Source organism: Salmo salar, chromosome ssa04, assembly GCF_905237065.1.
Source record: "Salmo salar chromosome ssa04, Ssal_v3.1, whole genome shotgun sequence".
NCBI lineage: Eukaryota > Metazoa > Chordata > Actinopteri > Salmoniformes > Salmonidae > Salmo > Salmo salar.
In genome coordinates this window covers 13285141-13305689 of record NC_059445.1, presented here as the reverse complement: position 1 = coordinate 13305689, position 20549 = coordinate 13285141, and the positions used below count along the sequence as shown (strand labels likewise).

The 20549-nt window shown below is 42.3% G+C and overlaps 2 protein-coding genes across 3 annotated transcripts in view; one reads left to right on the top strand and one right to left on the bottom strand.

Annotated features, from left to right (window-relative positions):
* The window catches only part of LOC106602315 (RING finger protein 150), a 42036-nt gene extending 39805 nt beyond the window's left edge, over positions 1-2231 (bottom strand). For both annotated transcript variants that reach the window (XM_045716541.1, XM_045716542.1), the window contains exon 1: positions 1482-2231. In XM_045716541.1, the coding sequence (XP_045572497.1) occupies positions 1482-1938 (457 nt within the window). In that variant the 5' untranslated portion in view covers positions 1939-2231. The remainder of the gene's footprint in view (positions 1-1481) is intronic.
* Positions 2232-11572: 9341 nt separating this feature from the next.
* Positions 11573-20549, top strand: part of LOC106610250 (TBC1 domain family member 9) — a 28284-nt gene continuing 19307 nt past the window's right edge. Inside the window, exons 1-2 of the mRNA XM_045716539.1 lie at positions 11573-12373; positions 19597-19707. Of these exons, the coding sequence (XP_045572495.1) occupies positions 12253-12373; positions 19597-19707 (232 nt within the window). The 5' untranslated portion in view covers positions 11573-12252. The remainder of the gene's footprint in view (positions 12374-19596; positions 19708-20549) is intronic.

Here is a 20549-nt window from a genome sequence, read left to right as displayed (position 1 = left end):
CCATGGCCAGACTCTCCAAGCTGGCTCATCTAAGAAAAGTTGTCATAGTAACTGCCGCTTTCTGTAGATGTTCAAGTCAAGGCTAAATACACTAAGTGTATTTATGGTATTTCAGTGTCACCATTGAATTGGATCGTTTTTTTCTGAAAACAAACACTCTTCTACGTGCACACACACACACACACACACACACTTGACAGAAGCTGTACCAATATGGATTGCCATTTGGATCTCTTGCAAAGCAGAAATCAGTTTTACAACCCAAAAATTGAAATAATTTTGGGATGAAATCGTAACTGTGCTAAATCCTTCTTCCATTAATATTTATGTCCACCTAAAACTAAAATCCTCCTACTTCCTGCCCCCTCTGCTCCTCTTTGTCCTTGATTCTTTCCTACATGGCTCAGGGTGAGAGCAGGAGAGACAGGCTCTAAATTGTAAAAAAATATATAATAATAATAATAATCTGTCTCTTCCTCCCCCTTGATCTGCACTGATTGGAACATACTTGACAAGTGAAAACAGTAATGGTGGAAGCTTATCGTGAGGCTGGCTTTCACCTGGCGAGTTGTCAGTGCTGAAGAAGGACAGGGAGCGAGGTGAGGTCAGATTTTGATGCGGTAAAGAATGAGCCGGAGAGAGAAATTACAGGAGAACTCTTTAGTTTACACAACAGCCTCAGCTTGGTCTGAGCCAGTACCATGCCAACCCCTGACTCAACATTTGGCCCAGTTCAGAATCAGAATCAGCAAGAATTAGATACGCATTATAATTAGATATAGGCTAAAATGTATAGGGAATGTGTAGGATATCCCAATGCAGTCAGGGAAACATGCATCAATAGTCTTTACGAGCTGGGTGGATACATCTCCCAGAGTGTCATGGTGAGTTCATGCATGGGCTATGTAGCATAATATCAACATATATATTTTACACAAGGGGCCCATTCCCTTAAAAAGTAGGCCTGCAATCCAAAATCTAGTTTTGTGTAGAAAAGTTGTTCATTGATAATTATCACACAGCTAGGAGGAATGAGGAGTGATGCCGGTTTACTATTGAATTATAAAATGTAATACATTATCAGTTCACCAAACAATTGTCTTGAGAGACAATGATACATCAAAATGGTTTAGGGTTTGAGGACTGCATTGAGCTTACATCTTGTTATGATTTGCACTTGTAGGCACAACTGGCAGCAAATGGACAATGTGCTTCTTTGTTGATTAGTTCAATATATAATAGTGAGTTTGACAGTTTTGAGCTTGTAGCTTACTGACATGAATGCCTTGCCAGTCTTCAACAGCCTAAAACAATGTGTGCCATTGCCATAACGACATGATAAGAGGGCAGAGCACTTGTAATCTGTCACCAAGTCACAACAGTGACAAGTACAGTGTCTCATACAAGTGACACAGTGCATCGCATACAGTCATGTAAGCTTGATAAGTATGATGCATTGCTCCCCCGAAAGTGTAGTTTACCTTGATGAGGCATTGTTATGGTATCGTTGACATTAGTGGAGCCCACGTTATAAATTATGACTGCAGAAGCGTTGTGGAGTGCAGCGACGTTGCGAATTTTATCTCTGAATGTACAGTTCCCTGCAGCTATCAACGCCATCCAAGCACTGTTTTGATAAGGCAGGGGATACTTAACGTTCGGGTCGCAAGCTTGTCTCTCTTGCAAAAGCAAAGGCATCAACACTTGCCCTCTTGCTTCTTTCTTGGGGGAGTGCTCGCCATATCGTCCACACTCAGTCTTCTCTGTTTTGATTTCTGAAGTCACGGGATCCACATAAGTAATGTTGACAAACGCGGTGTACCATTCTTCTTTCTCCGCCACCGTAAAGTCCAGGCACAGCAAATGCACGAAGCAAAAGGATAGCAGCCATGTTGAGAGAGCTAGACTGCGGCAGGCTTGGATAAGGGACATTGCCATGTTCAGTTCGAGGATATAGCGAGTGTTTCCCTCTCCACCAAGCCTAAAAGCTGCCTCTCGCTGGTAGCCTCCCCCCTTTCCAAGCTCGACGACTACGATTTCGGACTACCCTGAACTTGAAATACTTGAAAAGTGATGCAGCAAACCAACTGGTTAAAGGTAGTTTCTGGTTGTTGACAGAAATGTTTTTAAACAGTTGGTTGTAGTCGTGCTTCTCCACCCTGCCTACTGCTACCTAAGCGACTGGCCTGCAATGTTGTTGTTGTCAGTCAGCTGTGCGCGCTGGACAAGCTTTCTTAACATGTGACCTGGGCGGGGATCACGAAGATAGTCGAACCTGTCCCCCATAGTAAAGGCTAGTGTTCGCCTATACAGGGATCGGTAATAGGCGACCGCGAATTATTTATTTTCGCCCACCAAAGTTGTCAGTAAAAAAAAACAAATATATATACACTACCGGTCAAACGTTTTAGAACACCTACTCATTCAAGGGTTTTTCTTTATTTCGACAATTTTCTACATTGCATAATAATAGGGAAGACATCAACACTATGAAATAACACATATGGAATCATGTAGTAACCAAAAAAAAAGAGTTAAACAAATCATAATATATTTTATATTTGAGATTCTTCAAATATAAAATATATTTTGATTTGTTTTACACTTTTATGGTTACTACATGATTCATGATGTGTTATTTCATAGTGTTGATGTCTTCACTATTATTCTACAATGTAGAAAATAGTCAAAATAAAGAAAAACCCTTCAATGAGTAGGTGTTTGAAAGCTTTTGACCGGTATATATATATATATGCAATATGTAATCACAATATTTACCCAGCAGAGGGCAATGTTGTTTACTTGATTACAGATCACAGACCCCTCCACACACACACAATTTACATTGGGGGTTTCGAATTACAGGTTAATATTGTCAAGACACATGGCAGAAAAATAACATGATCATAGCCGTGGGTCTGTGACCTGTAATCAAGTAAACACTGCCCTCTGCTGGGTAAATATTGTGATTACATATTGCAAGCAGTTCTTCACGTTGACCTCAAGAGAGCGCTGTATCCTAGGACATGTCCATCATCATGCCAGCCTTTGGAAGAGAGAATACAGGACGAGTGCGTCATAGGCCCTACATACGTCCCAATTAATCACATTCTTTCCAATGAAAGGAAGTCTAGATAAATGCAGTCTAATAATAGTTTTACATGAACTCAAATCAAATGTTATTTGTCACACGCTTTGTAAACAACAGGTCTAGACTAACAGTGAAATGCTTACTTACTTCACTTAGCAACAATGCAGAAAGAAAGAAAATAGAGGAATAATAGAAAGTAAAACACGTAATAATAAAACAAATAATAAATACACAATGAGTAATGATATACCCGGGGTACTAGTACCGAGTCAATGTGCAAGGGTACGAGGTAATTGAGGTAGATATGTACATATAACTAGGAATAAAGTGACATATAATAAACAGTAGTATATACTACATGTACATACAGTGTGTGTGTGTGTTTGTGTGATAACCAGCTATAATTAGACCCAGGAACATGTACAATACATGACAATGGCTAATAGATATCACACACACACACACAAACTGTGAATAAGATTTTAGTGTAAACAGCAACCCCATGAACAGAGACAGTATATTATTATATGCATTGAACTGTATTCTGGAAGGTTCAATAAGTATTTCTAAGTGTCAAGCTTATCATGTTAGGGCACCTGACCAGCCGATTGGACTAAAGCAGTGTTGGGGGACTCTGGGTAAATCTACATATCCACACTAGCATACCACCTGAATGCATGCCTAATATGGCTTCATGCTAAGAGATATGTCAGTGTGGATATTGGAACCGAGCCATACAGTCTCAGGCTTGTTGCATTGCCACCATTGATGTGTAATTATTCTGAACACACAAAATACAGCAAGTTATCAATATGAAGTTAGATTTGAACACAAGACTCGTAACAAACGTTTAATTAACCATGGAGAAATGTAGCCACAAAACCACAGGTGCATCTGTGAAAAATCGGATTGACCACATATTTCGTGGACACGTTTCTGGACGAGGCTGGATACCAGGAGGATCTGAGAATGACAGACTGTTGTTTAGTACAGTAGCGTACACACACACACACACACACACACACACCATTGTGTTCATATAGACAGGTGGAGATAGATACAGTAAACCTACATGAGGTCAGATGAGATGGTATATTTCCTCTAGAGAGTATTTTTTTACAGTAATAATGTGACAGGTTGTTGCATTTCCGCAGCACGGCCTTGGGAAGGGAGAGTTCACTGGAAATAACTAGGCCATGTCGCCATCTAATCACTTTCCTTACCGTTTTGAAGTAGGAAACCAAAAGTATTTTATGCCATTGCCACCACATATGAAATGACAAAATCGATTCCATTTGATCTGGATTTGCCAAGACGTAAAACTATTGACGTAATACTTTTGGATTCAATTCAATCAAACCCACAGTGCAGTATTTGCACAAGACCGTATGAATTTGGCCCTCAGTCAGTGGTCACGTCCCTTGTTAATAGTAAACAAATTGTGAAATATATATCTCTTGCAGTAGCTGACAGCTTGCTGACATTCATTATGTTGGTATCAGAGACACAGGGGAAGTTTAAGGAAATGACTCAGAACACAGAATGACACAGAACACATCAACAACAGCACAGTTTCTGTTTGAGCCATTCTATGCTACTTTGTGGTGGTGTACAGCACCTACACAAAATATCCCATAAGGTCAGAGTGGAATTATATATAATTCCTGTAATCGCTGCCAAAGATGCTTCATGAGGTACTGAGTAAAGGGTCTGAAGACTTATTGTTAATTTCATTTTATATATATATACTGCTCAAAAAAATAAAGGGAACACTTAAACAACACATCCTAGATCTGAATGAAAGAAATAATCTTATTAAATACTTTTTTCTTTACATAGTTGAATGTGCTGACAACAAAATCACACAAAAATAATCAATGGAAATCCAATTTATCAACCCATGGAGGTCTGGATTTGGAGTCACACTCAAAATTAAAGTGGAAAACCACACTACAGGCTGATCCAGCTTTGATGTAATGTCCTTAAAACAAGTCAAAATGAGGCTCAGTAGTGTGTGTGGCCTCCACGTGCCTGTATGACCTCCCTACAATGCCTGGGCATGCTCCTGATGAGGTGGCGGATGGTCTCCTGAGGGATCTCCTCCCAGACCTGGACTAAAGCATCCGCCAACTCCTGGACAGACTGTGGTGCAACGTGGCATTGGTGGATGGAGCGAGACATGATGTCCCAGATGTGCTCAATTGGATTCAGGTCTGGGGAACGGGCGGGCCAGTCCATCGCATCAATGCCTTCCTCTTACAGGAACTGCTGACACACTCCAACCACATGAGGTCAAGCATTGTCTTGCATTAGGAGGAACCCAGGGCCAACCGCACCAGCATATGGTCTCACAAGGGGTCTGAGGATCTCATCTCGGTACCTAATGGCAGTCAGGCTACCTCTGGCGAGCACATGGAGGGCTGTGCGGCCCCCCAAAGAAATGCCACCCCACACCATGACTGACCCATCACCAAACCGGTCATGCTGGAGGATGTTGCAGGCAGCAGAACGTTCTCCACGGTGTCTCCAGACTCTGTCACGTCTGTCACGTGCTCAGTGTGAACCTGCTTTCATCTGTGAAGAGCACAGGGCGCCAGTGGCGAATTTGCCAATCTTGGTGTTCTCTGGCAAATGCCAAACGTCCTGCACAGTGTTGGGCTGTAAGCACAACCCCCACCTGTGGACGTCGGGCCCTCATACCACCCTCATGGAGTCTGTTTCTGACCGTTTGAGCAGACACATGCACATTTGTGGCCTGCTGGAGGTCATTTTGCAGGGCTCTGGCAGTGCTTCTCCTGCTCCTCCTTGCACAAAGGTGGAGGTAGCGGTCCTGCTGCTGGGTTGTTGCCCTCCTATGGCCTCCTCCACGTCTCCTGATGTACTGGCCTGTCTCCTGGTAGCGCCTCCATGCTCTGGACACTACGCTGACAGACACAGCAAACCTTCTTGCCACAGCTCGCATTGATGTGCCATCCTGGATGAGCTGCACTACCTGAGCCACTTTGATTTCACAGAAGTGTGATTGACTTGGAGTTACATTGTGTTGTTTAAGTGTTCCTTTTATTTTTTTGAGCAGTGTATTTTTTTTTTACAAATCAATTATAAATGAAAAGTATTCAACCCCTTTGTTATGGCAAGCCTAAATAAGTTCAGGAGTAAGAATGTGCTTAAGTCACAGAATACAGTAGGTTGCATGGACTCACTATGTGCAATAATAGTGTTTAATACTGCAGTGGACTAAATCACGGTCACAGTGATTATTGGTAGTTTTAAACAAATCTACATTGAAACAAAGAATATACCTCACACACATGGTTATGGGCTTAAAACAAGTCACCTATACCGGGTCAGATATAGAGTTGATCTATTACATTTTGAGTTTGCATCCCAATATTACACTTTATATACATCACAGAAGACTGAAATATGACATAGAAACACTGTCTGTTTAAAAAAAAAATCTTTATTAGTAAAACTATGAATAATATTAATAATATTCCACCCATGAGGCCAAATAGGGTGCTTGGTCATTGACTGCAGAAAGGGCTACAATGATTTTTGAATGTCTACCTCATCTCTGTACCCCACACATACAATTATCTGTAAGGTCCCTTAGTCGAACAGGGAATTTCAAACAGCGCATGCACGCTGGCACGGTCGCCAAGTTGTACAGTGTTTCCTCCGGCACATTGGTCCTGCTGGCTTCCGGGTTAAGCGAGCAGTGTGTCAAGAAGCAGTGCGGCTTGGCAGGGTCATGTTTCGGAGGATGCATGGCTCTCCACATTAGCCTCTCCCGAGTCCGTACGGGAGTTGCAGCGATGGGACAAGACTGTAACTACCAATTGGGTATCATGAAAAAGGGGTAAAAACTTTATAAATAAAGCTAAGCACAGACTAAATCCTAGAGGAAAGCCTGGTTCAGTCTGCTTTCCAACAGACACTGGGAGACAAATTCACCTTTTGTCAGGTGTGCTCCTTCTCCGGCCTCTAGGTCACCAGGCTGCTCGTTATGTCTCACACTTACCACCGTCGTTACGCGCACCTGCGCATCGTCAGACTCATCTGGACTCCATCACTTCCCTATATATGTAACTCCCTTTGGTTCCTTCCCCAGGCGTCATTGTTTCTGTTTCATGTCTGTGTGCTGTTAATGTTTCTTGTTTTGTATTATGTTCCCTTTATTTTCTTAACACTCACTCCCTGCACTTGCTTCCCGACTCTCAGCGCACATTGTTACACCTTTCAGCAGGACAATAACCTAAAACACAAGGCCAAATAAACGCTAGAGTTGCTTACCAAGACAATATTGAATGTTCCTGAGTTTTGACTTAAATCTGCTTGACAGAGCTTGAAGAAATGTTAATTAACAAAAAATATTGTACAATCCAGGGGTGCAAAGCTCTGACTTACCAAGAAATACTCAAAGCTGTAATCACTGTCAAAGGGTATTCTAACATGTATTAACTCAGGGGTGTGAATACTTACACTACCGTTCAAAAGGTTGGGGTCACTTAGAAATGTCCTTGTTTTTGAAAGAAAAGCACTTTTTTTTGTCCATTAAAATAACATCCAATTGATCAGAAATACAGTGGAGGCATTGTTAATGTTGTAAATGACTATTGTAGCTGGAAACGGATGATTTTAATGGAATATCTACATAGGCGTACAGAGGCCCATTATCAGCAACCATCACTCCTGTGTTCCAATGGCACGTTGTGTTATCTAATCCAAGTTTATCATTTTAAAAGGCTAATTGATCATTAGAAAACCCGTTTGCAATTATGTTAGCACAAATGAAAACTGTTGTGCTGGTTAAAGAAGCTATAAAACTGGCCTTCTTTAGACTAGTTGAGTATCTGGAGCATCAGCATTTGTGGGTTTGATTACAGGCTCAAAATGGCCAGAAACAAATAACTTCCTTCTGAAACTCGTCAGTCTATTCTTGTTCTGAGAAATGAAGGCTATTCCATGCGAGAAATTGCCAAGAAACTGAAGATCTCGTACAACGCTGTGTACTACTTCCTTCACAGAACAGCGCAAACTGGCTCTAACCAGAATAGAAAGAGGAGTGGGAGGCCCCGGTGCACAACTGAGCAAGAGAACAAGTACATTAGAGTGTCTAGTTTGAGAAACAGACGCCTCACAAGTCCTCAACTGGCAGCTTCATTAAATAGTACTCGCAAAACACCAGTCTCAACGTCAACAGTGAAGAGGTGACTCCGGGATGCTGGCCTTCTAGGCAGAGTTCCTCTGTCCAGTGTCTGTGTTCTTTTGCCCATCTTAATCTTTTCTTTTTATTGGCCAGTCTGAGATATGGCTTTTTCTTTGCAACTCTGCCTAGAAGGCCAGGAATTTTCATTAGGAATTTTCTATTACGGTATCTTTACTTTTACAGAATTATGACAATTGGATACCTTTTCCACCACTGGTTAGAGGTAATAATACAGACAACAACAATAACACATAATCTTCAAACAGGCCGACTGTTCTCCTCTTTCTTCAAGGCTTCACTATTCGACCCGTTTGATCTGCATGTGGTCTTCTCCATTTCTCAAAAGCCCCCTTCATTCCTTGAATGTGGAACGAATCTGTCAATAACCAATAATAAACTGCCCTTTTTGATTTAGGTTCCCTACACCCAGTGGTGGAAAAAGTAGCAGTTGTCAGACTTAAGTAAAAGTATAGATACCTTAATAGAAAGTTCCTCAATTAAAAGTGAAAGTCACCCAGTAAAATATGACTTGAGTAAAAGTCTAAAAGTATTTGGTTCTGAATATACTTAAGTATCAAAAGTAAATGTAATTGCTAAAATATACTTAAACATCAAAAGTCAAAGCATAAGTATAAATCATTTCAAATTCAATATATTATGCAAAACAGGTGGCACCATTATCTTGTTTTGAAAATGTACAGATAGCCAGAGGCGAATGACCACGTATTCTCTTGATAAGTGCGTGAATTGGACAATTTTCCTGTTCTGCTAAGCATTCAAAATGTAACGAGTACTTTTGTGTGTCAGGGAAAATTAATGGAGAAAAAAGTACATTATTTTCTTTAGGAATGTAGTGAAGTAAAAGTTGTCAAAAATATAAATAGTAAAGTAAAGTACAGATACCCCAAAAACCTACTTAAGTAGTACTTTAAAGAATTTGTACTTAAGTACTTTACACCACTGCCTACACTCTAGAAATAGCCTAAATATGACATACACTAACTATGCTATTCTGGGGTGCACAGGTAGCCTAGCCGTTAAGAGTGTGGGGCCAATAAATTAATGGTCTCTGGTTTGAATCCTGAGTCAGCAAGATGGAAAAATCTGGTCTTCTGCCCTTGAGCAAGGCAGTTAAACAACAACTGCGCAGATGACGTTGAATAAGGCAGCCCCTTGCACCTCTCTGATTCAGAGGGGTTGGGTAAAATGCGGAAGACACATTTCGGTTGAATGCGTTCAGTTGTGCAACTGACTAGGTATCCTCCTTTCCTTATTCAGTTATATACTGGGGAAATCCTTACTTTTAGGTGTTTTCTCCTTCAAGGAGTGTTTACCGTAGCACCACTGTCTTGATTTCGGGGTTTTGACAGCTCACAACAGAACAGGGGCAGAAAAAGGAAGATTTCCTTAGAATGGGAACCCTTGTTTCAGTTCTGCATCTGTATTTTCTAAGGAAGGACTGCTTCTAAAATGGGGATGTGAGGATGTGTCAGATGCGAAGCTATGGAACAGATCGTTCTGTTTTGGTTCTGTGATGGTAAGAGAAGGCAGGGAGGAAGGCCCTACTGCCAAGCGGAAAGCAGCTCTCCACGATCAACTCAACCATGAAGGGTTTAACTTGACTGGGACTGAGAAAGAAGCTTGAAAGCCTCAATCCCTGATGTCTGCCTGACAGTAAAAAACATTGAAGAAATCCCCATCTCTGTCAGGAGAGCTTGTCTCAGTAGGAGATGGAAGTCTAAGCCATTTAAACTGACAACTATTTCAGTAATGGGATTAAAAAGATCTAACTAACTGGTTGGATTAGTTTAGAAAAATGTGTTATTTATTTTTGTGTAGCATAACATTTTATCAACTCTACACATAAACCTAATCCAATTATGAATTAATTTGCCCCTCTGCCCACTAAATGGCAGAAAGGTAGGCCTCACTTGAATCCTGCCCTACATTTAAGGTGCTTTTGAGTGACATCAGAAGAAAAGTTGAGGCTAGAAACACAAAAGGTTTTGTAGATGAAACAGGGTGAAACTAAGGGGGACTTTTTGATCTAGTAGAAGAGTATAAAAGGTATATTTAGGAAAGAAAAGAGAACAGGGTAAACTTCAGCTGGAAATGAGATCTTGTGAACTCAGTTACACGTATTTGAGTCGGCATTATGTCAGTGGGTTTGTTTGTTAGTCCTAAATGTCAAGTTTCCATCCCCCACATCTGTGGATGAAACTGTTCCTCCAGACTATGTACACAAACACTGACTGAACAGAGCCCCTAACACAGCCCCACTGTGGTTACTGGTGAATAGGTGGAGGGTAAAAAAATAGTGCACTATGCACATCTGCTTGTCCCTACCTTCAGCCTCAGTCTAAACCGACAAAAACAGAAAATGTAGCGACATCGGTCTCGTCTCTGCAGCTCCGAAACCCTTTTACTTAATGTGGTCTGTCGAGGGAAAGTCGAAGCAACCTCAGACAAGGTCTCCCATGCGTCGATAGAAGCTGTGAAACCTTAAAGTGCAGTCAGTTTAGCAAAGCTAAACCCACACACACACACACACACATATATATATATATATATATATAAACAAGCACAGTTAAGTACAGGCCTTTAGCAGACCATGGACCACATACTGTAGACAGAGAGACGTTGTGGAATATAAACCATTTCTATCTCCATCAACTCCCACATATTTACCCAACATGTTGACACACAAACATTTGTTGACTCGTGTCTGACAGGTTTTGTGGGTGTGTGGTGTTGAAGGAACTGATGTTTGAAACTGGATAGGATTTCCGTGTACCTTTTCAGCCCTCTGACTAACTGGGAATTTACAAATTCAATGTTTTCATTCTTAAACACGTCCTTCTCAAGTTTTTAAGAAATCCCAAATGTGTGTGGCATGTCATTGTAAAACCACTATAACCCACTGGACATAGGTGTAAGTTATGGCAATTGTAATTGCTTTGATTATATTTGCATTAAAGAATAAAGTACAGATGAAAGAAACCATGGAAACCATTACAATTGATCCACTGATTGGTACCAGGTGGCAAAAACAACAAATGCCAAACAGCAAGCGCCAGCGGTGACAGCTTCGCGCCTGAAGACAGCTTCGACACCGGATATTTGTAAACAGTAGCCAAGTCATATGGATGAACAACTTTAGTCATTTGAATTCATACTTTATTACCACGTAGGGCCTAGGCTATAATTATGCAACCACCTCCCACAAAGTTGACGTAACGATGTGGCCACTCTATGACGCGTGTTGTTGATACGAAGCTGTGCCATAGCGGCGCTAGAGAGTGGGTTGCATTAAATGACATTGTTGTTCGATGTGGAGGCAGGCAGCATACATATATGTTGGATAGTAGGTTGTAAATAGCCTAATGGATATAACGCGCTTGTGGGCACATTATTTAGCGTCCAACCATCGCTCATTCTGAAATATCTGACGACCGATGAACGAGGACTCGTCGGCGGCATCGATATCCACCTGACAGCGGTTACAACACAGATGATAAACAACAAAGACCGAACCGAAGTGTCGCTCTCAGATCCATCCCTACAGAAATCTGTCAGATTCGGTTGTTTTAATGCGAAACCCGCTTTATTGTGCCACCTAGTAATTGAGTTCCACTGAATGTATTGCACACCATTTATTGCATATTTGGCGTACACGGCTGGAATCCAATCACCTCGCACGCGGCCGTGCATGGAAGTTTGGAGAGAGTATTTTATTTTTGCGTGTTTTTGGCGAATAAATAGGGCCTTTATGCTGTCATAGTTATACTTACATTGCAACCAAGTTGTCCTTGTCCAATTGTACGTGTTATTCGGTGGACTGGCATCGAGCCTCAGCCACTGGACAGACCGAACCAGCATTCCAGTTCATTTGACAGGCACCGCCTGAATCAGCTGGATTTGATGTGCTTTTAGAATCAACTGGACGAAGATGTGGGTGCACCCTGAAGAGGTGTTGCAGGCGGGTGCGTTGTGGATAACCGAGCGAGCAAATCCCTATTTCATCCTCCAGAAACGCAAGGGCCACGGGGACGGCAGAGGAGGACTAGCGGGTGAGATACATATAACTGTCTCTGCTCTGCGTCTCTCTCTGTCTCTAAATCATGGATTATTTTAGCCAAGCATAGCTCAACTCCACGAATGTTCTATCGTCGAGTTCAGATATACTTGGCTAGGATTATTTAACGCTATTACAGCTGTGATGCAAGCAGTGCCAAACCAAATTATTGTCCCCTGGCCGGGTCTCTCGCTTGGTTTGGGAGATTATTCATGCCTCACAGATGTTTAGTGATGGAGAGAAGATTGCATGCGTAGTGAGGGATAGGGGTCAGGTCACTCAGGTATCAAAGGGGTGACAATGGTATGAGGGGATGTAGACCTGTATGAATGAATAGACACGTGACCCAAATAGCCCCTACTACTATATTTTATTTATTTAACTAGGCATGTCAGTTAATAACTAATTCTTATTTTACAATGATTGCCTACCCCTGCCAAACCCTCCCCTAACCCGGATGACACTGGGCCAATTGTGCGCCGCCCTATGGGACTCCCGATCACGGTCGGTTGTGATACAGCCCGGGATCGAACCAGGGTCTGTAGTAACGCCGCTAGCATTGAGATGCAGTGCCTTAGGCCGCTGTGCCACTCGGGAGCTACTATAACTAGACAAATGCAGGTGTGATTTTTATCTGAGTGAGGTTTTAGGCTCAGAATAGTCATAGGGCCATTGTTGTACACTTATGGACCACCCCCATAGAACTACATACAATGGAGCTAGTGGGCATTCAGCAGCTAATGTACCCTATTGATCAGCATCCCAAGATCTGGGCTATTTATGTAGGCCTTGTACTTTAGGTGATCCTGGAAAATTGTAATATTGTTGCAAAGAGTAAGCCTTCTATATACCATTTAAACCATTAACAAAACAAGGAAAGAAATGCATAGATTTGGTAAATAGATAATCATTGACTGTGCTTGGTTCACTCCAATTGTAATCTCATGAGGCTACTAGCTAGCTAACATAAGGCTGGACACATCTCCCCTGACAGGGAAGACAAATTCCAGCACTTGGGACTGTTAAAAGGCTCCAATAAATGGAAATGAACCTGTGATTGATTAGAGCCCAGCACGCTCGGGGAATGTTAAAATGGCTGGCGACGTGTCATTCTCCGTACTGAATTTTGAATGCCACCGAGACAACCCATACACAAGGAGACACGCAGAGCAAAGGCACACTCTTTCTTCCCGGCAGGAGTAGTACATGCTGAATCATCTCTCCCTCTCCTTTCTCTACTCCTCTCCTCTATTCCTCTTCTACATCACTCACTCCATCCAAATTAGTCCACAGTCACTAGGAGGACTGCTACATCAGGGAGGAGCAATACTTTTAAGGACCATAGGTGGTGGTGACTGTCTGCATCTGAAATGGTGCACTATTTCCTATGTAGTACACTACTTTTGACCAGGGCTCATGGGGATCTGGTCAAAGGTAGTGCATTATGTAGGGTGCCATCCCATTCAGGCTGACCTGGATTCAGTCTGTCTGTTTAATTCATCGCAACTCTGAGAATCCAAAAAGATGAAAACGGGTTACGAATGATGCTACCTTGTTTAATATATATTTTTTTTTAAAGTCAGTCAGGTTCATTATAGGTACAGTAGATTCAGTCCAAGTCTTTGACTGAGCCATAGAGATGACTCTGCATGGATATATCTATAGCCCTCTCTATACAGTATCTATGTAGCCCTGCTTTGACTAGACTGGCCGTCGCAGTCATGGTGGGTCAAAGAGAGTTGAACTGTGTGCTGCTGTCCTCAGTGCCAGTCAGTCACTCCCTCTTCAGTGTCAGCCAGCCAGTAATGAATATGACAAGGGGAGCCAAAATGGCCTGCAAGTATCTCACTTCATTGGTCAGCAACAAGACATTTCACTGACATTTTACTGAAGGACGGAGCCTTTATTTTTCCCGCATGCCAGCGACTGAAAACCCCCGAACCAACACTCTGCCTCTCCCTATTGTCTCGGGGCAGCGACACAAAGCGTGCGGTGGCGATATGTGATGATGTCATTGTTATGTGAATACTGAGCGGACCGTTTGGTGTGCCAGTTGGCCTGCTGAGGAGAGGAGAGAGCCCGGGCACAATGACTGGCACTGCCCAGTGAACACCCCCTTTCAGCTGGCAGAGAAAGCCAAGCGAGCACCTGGTCCTCCTGGGGCATATGGAAGGGCACCAGGGCCAACACTTTTTGATTTATAGCCATATTTATGAGGCTACTTGATATGAGGTAAAGTCAACATTATCATTTTTTTAAATTTAATTGATTTATAGAGACTGAGAAACAGAAAAAATAGTACAGTTTCATTATAGATGACTAGTTCCCCTAAAATCAATCTTGCATGTGATTTGAAAAATGTCAAGCTTCAATTGTGAAATGTTGACTGATAATTTGGTAGGTGCTTATATTTGTTTTATTTCCCACTTGTACAATTGTGTATTAATACGCATGTGAATTGGAAATGTTTGTTTTTGCATATCCCCACTCTCCTTGAGACCCTTGGAGAGTGGTGTCTCTGCCAGGGTCTGCCATGATCTACAGCGACGCTGGAGCAATTTGGGTTAAGTGCTTTGCTCAAGGGCACATGGGCAGATTTTTCACCTTGTCGGTTCGGGAGTTAGAACTAGCGACCTTTCGGGTACTGGTCCAATGCTCTAACCGCTAGGCTACCTTCCACCCCAAATGGTGGATTGTAGCTTATTCACCATATGATACTTTCAATGCAAAAATGACACTATCCAAGGGACAATAAGCTAACCTATATTACCTAACATTTCACAATGGAGTGACATTTTGGAGTCGGTATGACCTGAAACTCTACTAGGCCTACATGTGTTGGGTGACTAACATCACGTACACATGATGAGATCGCCCTCAATAGACACTTGGACTAGACTTCTAACCATCGACCTCTTTAACCATCGACCATAACCCACACAATCATCTGCTGCTTTACGTCACCTATCTATCTTATCTGGTGACCTCTGACCTGGGGGTACACATTGAGGCTTGGGAAAGAAAAGGAATAACACTACAGCTGTGTTACAGGGGGTTAGGTTAGAGAAACAACATGTATGGTGTTACTTCGTATCAGGTTCTTGTTATTTGAAACAGTATTGATTCTCAGCCAGTGGGGTGATAAGGCGCTGTGTCAGTACTTGGGAGAATATAGACCAGTGTTTCCGCTGTAGTCATTTTGCTGTGGCGCTGCTCCACAGCAAAATCATTACTGCCACGTCCCCAAAAAATATGGAACATGCTAGAACAGTCCACATTTACTTTTCCTCTGCAAACAAACAAGTCATGAATAGAAAAATCAGGTAACCCCATTAGTAGAATAGTTTATTTTATAGTCGGCTTGTTTTTGTGTGTTCTATGCAAGATAAATATTATTCTCATGGCACATTCAAGTTACAAGTGCCATAAGGAGGGAAACATGCATTCTGACAAGCAGTCGATACGTGCATATTTCTCAACTCCTAAATATGCACGAACTGCACCAGGCAGCTTTTAGTGCATTGGGGAGATTTGGGATAAATGTAACACTGGTCAATTGTAGGATAACTTTGAGGTAAAACACCACCCTACCTCAAGTACAGGCAGGGGGTGTGTTACCCCGGGTGACTAGTTAGCCTAACAGGTAGCTTAGCTCTACATTATATTCACTGTGTTTATGCATAATAACTAGTTAAAATAATTGGCTAATGATTAGCCCAATAGGGTAACTGCAGACAGGTAGTCTCATGCTTAAGCCTATTTATTTGTTCTTCTCTACATCAGTTGGGCTACAGGTGATGTTCATTGCTAATAGCATACCTGATAATATGGACCATGCATAGACTATATGCATTGTCCAATATGTTCAAATATTTTTTTCAAAATATTTTTACAAATGTGTTATTGTGCTCATTTCCAGAGGTGGAAATTATATTTTAGATGGTGTCAGCATAATTGTATTTTTGTTCATTTTTGGAGTAGAAAGTCATTTTTTAATAAGTCACCAGTACTGAGCTTCTCAGTCCTCTGTACTGTATGTAGACTTGGGCTCATTTCTTTCCATCCTCCCCACAACAAAGGAAGCATTTCTCATCATTGGAGCTTAGTTTCTGTACATCTTTGTTTTTTTTTGGTCGTGTGTGTGTTAGTTACGTGGGGGGGTGTTGAAAGTACAATCAAATGTATAGGAACATATAGTCACAGACAATTGTGTGGTTTCCCAAAGTTCATGTTATGGATTAAAGGGTCAACACTAGGCTATGGGTCTGCCTTCTCTTCACCATATACTGAACACCACAGTACCTCACGTTAACTCTTGTTATTATAGCATGGTGTAGGATCATGTGTTCAGAGGGGGAAAGAGGGGAAAGTAGCCCTCTGATCAAAACAAATAATCTTGTCACGATGATGTAGGGCTAATTTATTCTTCATAAAATACCATGCGTACTAATCCATTGCTGTTGATATCTAACTGTGTAGATGATTTGGAGTGAGTGGTTTGAACTGTAGGTTGCATGCAGTCGTAGAAGTCACAGGATGTTGTGGGTGTCATCCTTCAGTGGGTCTCACTCGTCAGTGGTCTCTTTTGTTGTGCTTGACACCTGTGCTTCCCGTGTTAACCCCTAACACACATCCCCGCAACACCGCCGGGTTCAGGTCATGACCTGCCTGTCCAACTGAGAGGTGCTTCACAGGTATTTGTTCAGTGTTCTGCAACTCCATGTCTTGAGGTAACCCCCATGGTTGCACATTTGTTCCAGCACAAGCACACTCAATGCAACTAGTCAACTCATATTTCAATGTGGTGTTAGTGCTGGGCTAGACCAAAAATGTGCAACCCTGGGGGTGCAGAACTGGACTTAACACTGTTCAACAGAAACAACCGGTTGAAGTTTGAAACTGAAAATGTCCTTTTTGTGCCCACAACATGTTTGTCAGAAAGGCCCAGATCCTGTATCCTTGCATTAGCCAGCCCCAAGAAACAACAACAGCTTCGGTGTCTGTGCTAACACTTTGAAATGGAGGCTAACACACAAACCTTTCGCATATCGGCCAAGCTATTCTGTTCTCTCCCATCGAGTTTATTTTCTGTTTCCCTGTGATTTCGTACTGTAGCTCTGTTTTTGTTCTGCGTTGTCATTGCAGTTAACACTTAAAACAAATAAATATTATAACTGTACAGTAACCTTATCAATGGTGACTAATGTGAAGATACAGTTGAAAGTTTGTCTGTTGGGTTTTGTTCACGGTGAGAGCAGCTACAGGTATAGGCCTAGTTCAGATGGGAAATCTCAAGCCCTGACACCTGTCAGAACCGACGGCCATATTGTTTACGACCATCCAGTGTGAAACCTGAATTGCCCTTACTGCCTCTTAAAGGCCCACTCTGATATTTACAGCCATTTTTTATCATATTCAATTGTTAATGATAGATAATTAATATATTTGCCTTTAATCATTATTTAAGCACTTCTTATTGAATTCGTCCTAACCTTTTATTGCACCCTGCATAGGATTAAAAGAGAACAGGAGAGAGGAGAATAGAGGGAGGGAGTGAGAGGGAAAGAGAAATGGAGCCCCAGAGATGTAATTGTATTCAGATGTCTTCATTAGAACAGCTAGTGGAGATGAGTGGTGTCCCAGAAGTCCTCCAGCAGACATTATGAATGGAGGGAAGAATATCATCCAGACTGGCTGTTTTGGTTTCTCTTGCTCCATTTCTGCATGTCTGTCTCTCTCCCTGTCTGTCTCTGTCCCCCCCCTCTCTCCGCATATCGCTCTTTTCATCTATCTCGGTCTGTGTGACTCATAGAATTGTATGCGTCTGATGCGCCATTGGCAAAAAGCTGTCGTGGCAATGGTAAAATTCCCAACCGTGAATAAAGTTTCGGGGCGACTGTGGAATATGGCAGTCAAAAAGCTTCTTTCTATCAAAGGTTGAGTTTGTTGGAAAAGGAGTGTCATTTCCACTCAAACTTTGATGACAACATGTTAGTGTAGACCCCAAGGCATAAAAAAACGAGACTTATCACTATTCACAACAAAAGCCTTTCAGCAAGACGAGCGTGTTCATCACTTCAGATGTTTTTCCTTCACTCTATTTTTTAGGAATTGTGGTACCAGTTTCTTCTGATTTTATGATCTTGTGGTTTACAATAGACAGTAGCTAGACACTAGTCATGTATTACTGTGTCCGAGATAAGAAGCATTAGGGTAATAAAACAACTCTTTAAAAGAGATGGGAGTTATTGGCTTCTTTCAGCTGTCATGAGTCCATAATCTGTCCATCTATCTCTCCACTTCCCTTGTACATTAGATTATAGGGGATTCATCCCTTGTTCATTAGATTATAGGGGATTCATTCTTTTTATTCCAGGTGACTTTACTCTCACCTTCTTCTCTCCACATTGATCTGGGCCATCTGCCCATCCACCCCACTTCTCCATACAAGAACATTGATACCAGATTCTCACATTAGTGCCAACCTGAACCGTACTGTGCTGGCTGGGATATTTTTTTCACTTTCTTTTCCAGCACAGTTCCAGCAACTAGGGTGGATGTGTAACCAGGCCAGCCCAGACCCCATCCACTAAATGTCTCAGAGTAGGAGTGCTGATCTAAGATCAGGTCCCCACCTGTCCATATAAACGTATCTAATTACGATCTAAAAGGCGAAACCGATCTGAGTTCAGCACTCCTACTCTGAGATGCTTTGTAGATACGGGCACAGCCCTGGTTTGTGTGGCTCGGTTTGGTCCTATAATATAAATTGGGCATGGAGCAGTCGGGACAGGAAAGCCACAGCTGCCCGTCAGCCATAAATACCCCGTCCTCCCTCTATTTCATAAGTGATCTTATAGCCGGAGGGCTCCATCAAGGGCCTTTCGAGGAGAGCATAAGTGGTCTAACAAGGGTTAATGTACCAGAACGGTCTACTGTCTCACATGGTGTAGGGGGGGTGCTTTGTTTCGTGTCCGAAATGGGCTAAAACAGAAACACTCTTGTCGGGTTTTGCTTTGAAGTCATTTTTTAGGGGGAGGATTCATGACTTGTTTGTATTTGCTATTAAGTTCTTGGCTCTCTTACAGGTTTTATTTTCCATCAAGACAATCAATGCATTATCTATTCAATGTCCAAACAATGTTGTATACACTCTCATGATATTCCCACAGTGTCTCCCTCCCTAACCCACGGTATTCCCTGCTCCTCCCACCGCAGGTCTGTTGGTGGGAACACTGGACGTGGTGCTGGACTCCAGTGCTCGAGTGGCCCCCTACAGAATCCTTTACCAGACACCTGACTCCCTAATCTACTGGATCATTGCGCATGGTGTGTACTGTGTCTGTGTATAGTTCTCTCTCGCTCTTTCTTTCTCTGCCCTCTCCCCCTCACACACAAGGCCCTCTCTTCCTGCACCATGTTCTCACTTCCTGCTAATGCCAAGCATGACGTCATGGCCCACTGCTCTTAAAGGGCTAGACTGGGGGGAAACGGATACCAGGAATGGGAATCGATGGTGATTCGCTCAAAATATGAGGGGCTGTCATGCTTTTTTAGTTAATTAGCTAGCATGGTAAATCTTACATTACATCTGCAGACTTCATCCGTTAACACTCTCTCTTTGCGTGTTAAAGGGTTAACCACACTAATGTCCTATATGGAAAAGCAAAAAGTTTAACTCAGGGCTGTAAATGTAAGATACTGACACGATCTCAACCGAATGGGCTATCTCATCACACCTCTTTTGGCTAACTACACTGGTTTGTGACATCACAGAAACCCCAATCTTGATCTGCCTCTTTCCTTGAGCAGTTATATCACACAAATAATCTATTACTCTGGAGGAGCCATAATGCAATCACACGGACCCAACGTGACAAGCGGACGGATCATTGTGGAAGTAAGAGGCTGCAGAAGTGTCCCGTCATCAGAGAACTATACTCCCCAGACGTAATGAACAATGGCTCTGTTTTTAAATGAACGTCGAGAGACACACTGCAACGGTTTTGACTATGACTCTTGAGTTTAGTTTTAGTTAGGGGGTCACGGGTGCCAGGTAGGTCATGCCTACCGGTAATGTTTTGATTTCTCCTTTTTGTTTGTGAGTCAGTCTCATCTGTCAGACATATAATCTAGACCTATACAAAGGGCTGATGACAAAGTCGGTATTA